Source organism: Buceros rhinoceros, unplaced genomic scaffold, assembly GCF_000710305.1.
Source record: "Buceros rhinoceros silvestris isolate BGI_N320 unplaced genomic scaffold, ASM71030v1 scaffold45778, whole genome shotgun sequence".
Classification (NCBI taxonomy): domain Eukaryota; kingdom Metazoa; phylum Chordata; class Aves; order Bucerotiformes; family Bucerotidae; genus Buceros; species Buceros rhinoceros.
The window spans coordinates 6,490-11,441 of NW_010426030.1; the positions used below are offsets into that span (position 1 = coordinate 6,490).

At 54.9% G+C, this 4,952-nt stretch overlaps 1 protein-coding gene across 1 annotated transcript; it reads right to left on the bottom strand.

Moving 5' to 3' along the window:
• Positions 1-2,083: 2,083 nt before the first annotated feature.
• Positions 2,084-4,059, bottom strand: CHST1 (carbohydrate (keratan sulfate Gal-6) sulfotransferase 1). The gene has a single exon (XM_010141312.1). The coding sequence runs from the start codon at positions 4,057-4,059 to the stop codon at positions 2,800-2,802; it is 1,260 nt and encodes a 419-aa protein (XP_010139614.1). The 3' UTR covers positions 2,084-2,799.
• Positions 4,060-4,952: the final 893 nt, after the last annotated feature.

Consider the following 4,952-nt stretch of genomic DNA (forward strand, 5'->3'; position numbering starts at 1 on the left):
CCCCACCCCACCCCACCCCCCCCCCCCCACCACACCCACCCACACAGCAGCCTGCCCTTTCTGCAGGAGAGTGCGGCTTGACATCCCTCCTGCTCCATCCTCTCCTGCAGGGGAGCCCGGCGGGGCAGCCATACCTTCTGCCTTTGTGTTTGCTGGCTGGCAGGTAGCGCGGGTGCTGGGCAGGAAACACAGCTGACCTCCTCATCCACTCCACGGGCCCTTGCCCAGGGCAGAGCCACCCAGTTCTCTTGAGAACACACAGCCCTCATGGAGGGATTCTTGCAGCCCAAGAGCCAAGCTATGCTGGATCAGCCTAAAGAAAGGGTGTCCCTTTTACTGGGTCGAGGCCAGAAGCCAGCGTCTCACAGTTTGTTAAGTGCTGACAGAAGGATTAATTTAGTAACTAGTAATGGGGCAATCAAGCCATTTATTTGGTTGATGTTTTGCTGCCAGCTGGAGTTTGCAGCTTGGTAAAAGCATGCGTGTGAGGGCTGGTTGTGGCCAGTTCTGCCGTCTGCCTCTTCCTCACTCACAGAGGCAGCTGGGGTAGTGTGGCTTAGGAGGCGCTGAACCCATGGCAGAAGCAGGTTTGGCAGTGGCGAGGAGGTGAAGGCATCTAGGGTGGGGGGGCTCTCCTAGGAGCTGCCCCCATGCCTGCTGTGTGGAGGCAGATGGAGAAGTGCCCACCCTGTACCACATCCACACTGTCATCCCACTCCTTCTCATGGTGCTGGAAGCGGCCATGCCACCTTGAAGACAACACAGATGAATTACAGATGCTTCAGCTGCAAGTCCTGAGGAGAGGCAACCAGATACATCACCCCGGTCATCTTTCCTGTCTCCCAGTTGGAGTAGGTTTGCCATGGTAGGCCTGGTTGCAAAACACTGCTAACAAGCTGCCCTTCCAGAAGTCTTTAAAGGAGGAAAGGGATGCTGGAAAAACTCACCTATAGTTATGGCTTTCCCCTGCCTCAACCAAGCAGCAGGTGTGCAGGCAGCGTATCCCAGTTCCCTGTATGGAACTGCAGCACCCAGTGTCACCCACACCTAAATAAGAGCTCAGGCTGAAAGCTAGTGGGCAGCAGACCTTGGAGAAATGGGAGAGGGAGAGGGAGGGGAAGAGGGAGGGGGAGAGGAGACCTGCCTAGGTAGGTGGGCTGTATGTGGCTCAACCACCCTCATGCCAGGGTCCAATGCTGGGACCGTGCACCTGTGGGTGGATGTGACCAGCCATGGTCACCTCCCTCTGTGAGTCACTTGTCCTGTCTGGCTCCAGGAGCAACTGCTGGGGCATTGCTGTCCTCCATACCCTGGGGACTGGCCCCAGTGGCTTCCCACGCGCAGCTGCTTGTGGTCTGTGGGGTATGCCTCAAGGGCAGGGCTGTTTGGAGAACGGTCCCAGCTGAGTCAGAGGAACTGGTCGGCTGTATCAGCAGACAGGGATCAACCAGACCAGCAATGTCTTGTGTCAGGCTCTTGGTGCCCTGCTGCAGTGCAGTATCGCTCCTGCCCTGCATGCCAGGCTTTCCTGCCCAGCTGCTTGCTGCCCTGCTCAGCTCACAGGCCCTGCGTGTCAGGGGCTTGCTCACTGACTGCAAGGTGCCCTGGGTGCGAGCGCCCTGCCTCCACAGGCAGTGGGCAGCTCATGAAGAAAAACTTGTGCACTGCCAGGACCGCCACCTTTGCTCATTTCCATTCTGGCATTTATGACCTGAACTCAAGCTCTTTTCTCTGGTCCTCCAGGGCAGGACATGCCAACGCTGGCATCAACAGCAGCAGCGAGGGACCAGGCTCCCCGTCCTGGTGCCATGAGCACTGAGGTCAGGCACTGCAGCAAGCTCTCTTGGTCTGTAAATAATCACAGATTCTCACTTTTGGCTTTACTTGCATTTTGATGCACTTCAAATGCAAACGTGCATGCTCAAGGAGGTGATGGCAGGTCTGCAGGGCTGCCCGAGGGTGCTGTGGTGTCTGCTCCCCCCAGCCTTGCCCCAACCCACTCCCAGCAGCCAGGCAGACCAGGAGGCATTGCTCTTTGCCTGTTGGTGCAGCCACCCCAGTTTAGTCACTGAGGTCTTCCAGGTGAAGTTCTCCCCCAGGTCGGTTTTATTGCACTTTTATTTACATGAAACACAGAAATAAAGCATTAAACGTGTTGAGCTTTTACCAAACCAAACCACTCAATCACTTCTTTTTCCCCCTTTAGTTTTTTTCTTTTGTGGGTTTCTGGCACGAAGAAATACTACGGGTGTTGCCAAACAACCAGATACAAGCAGCTGATCAACTGATCGACTGTCCAGTAACAGGACTTAAACAGACAGACGTCGCACTGAGACACAAACAAGGCGGTTGTTCCGTATTAAGCTTCCAGTCTAACCTGCTCATCGGGGCAAGGGGAGTTATTCTGGAGGGGATGACACTACTCATAAATTATATTTATATTTACCTCTTACATTGTAAAAGTAAACAGTGCAAAAGTACAGTACCCCAGGTACCCTTCAGTTTGGAAAGCTTGAAGGTTGCTTTATACATTTTGTGTGTTTTGTAAACATTGTTACCCATCCACAGTTCTAACTCTTGCTTGGAGAGACCCAACTCCTCTTGCATCTGAAACATATTGAGGGGTAGCAATTGCTTCCCCTGCACTCAGCTGTTGAGATTCCCACTCAAGATTTAGTGCAAATTTTGGAGAGAGAAAGATGAGAGAAAGAAAGAGGAAGGGAAACAAAAGAAAAGAAAAGAAAATAAGGCAACAGTTAGAAACAGTCTGTATCAAAACTTGCCCCCCTTAGGGCAGCCTTAGGAGAAGGGCAGGAAGTCTCTCTCCTCTACCAGACTGATGGAGAGGTTCTTCAGCTCCTCCTCGGAGCCAGCAGTTTTGTAGCCGAGCTGCGCCAGCACCTGCTCACAGGCATGCTGGGTGAACGCCACGATCTCGTAGGACAGCCGGAACCGCCACTTCTCCGCCGTCGCCGCCGAGTTGCGCACCGTCCCATACTTGTGTTTGGAGGAGGACCTGTCTCCTCGGGTGTTGTTCTGTATCCAGCGTTCAACGTTGCTGTCCATGGGGATGCCCAGGAAATCATAGATCTCCTCGGTCTTCTTCATGGGATTCCTGGCCAGGTCTTCATACCGCACCAGCATGTACTTGCCCTTGAGCCACAGCGGCCGGTTGAGGCCGGTGGACACGGAGTTCCAGAAGTCCTCACACACCGTGGTGAGCTGGGTCACATCTAGGTTGTATGGCTTCCGGCCAGTGCCATCCCAGATCCTCCACAGCCGGTAGGTGTCCCGGAAGGTCTCGCTCCGAGATGCCAGGATCCCACGTGGGTCCCTCACCAACTGGATGACCTTCAAGTTCAGCCGTGGGTCCTCTACCAAGGCCCGGAGGTCGCTGATCTCAGGCACCCGCACAGTTTTGATGGCCACATGCCCATGCTCTCTGCAGGACTCAGTGGCTAAGGTCAGGTTCAAGGTACCACACTTCTTCACACAGTCTCCCTCCTCCAGGTGGAGGTCAACAGCTGCCAGGGACTCACAGACAGGCGGTGAGCACAGGGCCTTGCTGGCTCCCCTGCGGAAGAGGCGGTCGGTGGTGTGGTTGACAGGCTGGGGTTTGATGTAGTTCTCTAAGAAGTAGAGGTCACAGTCATACAGACTTCTTAACAGGTCTCGGCTGGCCCCCAGCATGACACGCCTGTCCGTCGTACTCTTACTTTGGGTCAGCTTTGGGATTAGGGTGTACTGGACATGGTAGAGGGGCTCAAATAAATAGAAGACATCAAAGTGTTGGTTAAACAGCTGCCCAACAAATGAGGAGCCGCTGCGGGTGGTGGCAAGGATGAGGACGTGCGTCTTCCTGGAAAGGTTATATGAGAAAGTGGGGCTCTCATCACACAGCCTGTCGACTGCATCTGTGTCCTGGCTCAGGCTGCAGTTCACTGGGCTGGGGATGGGACAGCTGTGGAAGGACTTAGAGGTGAAGGTCCGGATTGCTGTGTACTGGATCGCAATAGATGCCAAGGCTAGTAGGAGGACAGCCTTCCAGGAACATTGCATGGCTGGTCACCTTCATGGAGCTTTCTTCACAGGCTGTCTCAGTGTCTGCAACCCAACAGAGAAGTCATGGGTTGAGTGAGAACTGCCAAGGAGGTACCAACAAAGCCCTCCCAATGCACGTACATCAGCCATCACCACGTGGACCCCAGTCACGCACTGCAGAACCCTGTTTCAGAGGAAAAAAAATCAGGCAAAGGCTGGCAAGCCTGGAGAGACACTTCCAGCTAAGACATCAGACCCAGGAACGGCTTCCTTCAAGGCTGGGGACGTTCAAAAATCCTGTGCGCTATGGCTCAACCTCATGCCCTGCTGCCAAGGCAGGGTATCAGGGATTTTAGAGCCTGGTGGACACACCATCTATGTGCCTCCATCCAGCTACTGTGAACCCTCCTCCCCAGCTGCCTGGAGCCTCTTGTCACCTCATCAGCCAGTACCTCTGACACTCAGTGACAGAAGCCATGGCAGGGAAAGGGCAGGGGATGGTGTCAAGCACCACCTGGAGACGCTTATCTCTATCTTTTCGGTCCAGCTGGCAGGACAAGGCATGGCCCATCCAGGCCAAAAATCTCCTGCTTGGGAGAGGGGCAGTGGCTCTCCTGGAGTGGCAAACATCTCGCTTAGAGGTCCACCAGCCAGGCCAGCTCAGCCTGTCAGCCTCTGGGTACACACAGCAGCCAGAGCTGTCTTACTGCCAGCCCAATGTGCCCACAGCACCACACTCATGGTGCTGACCAGACCCTGCTCAGCACTGGGATTCGGGCCCTGCCTTCTATTCTGACCAACAGAGTGGGGAGAGCAATACTACAAAGGAGGAAGCATGAGAAACTGCATCTATAGCAACCGTGCAGTGGCAGGGGGCCCCACCCCGAGGGGGGGGCAGGGAAAGGGGGCGC

Coding starts and splice junctions, on each gene's coding strand:
- CHST1 (XM_010141312.1), bottom strand. CDS start 4,059: ATGCAATGTTCCTGGAAGGCTGTCCTCCTACTAGCCTTGGCATCTATT.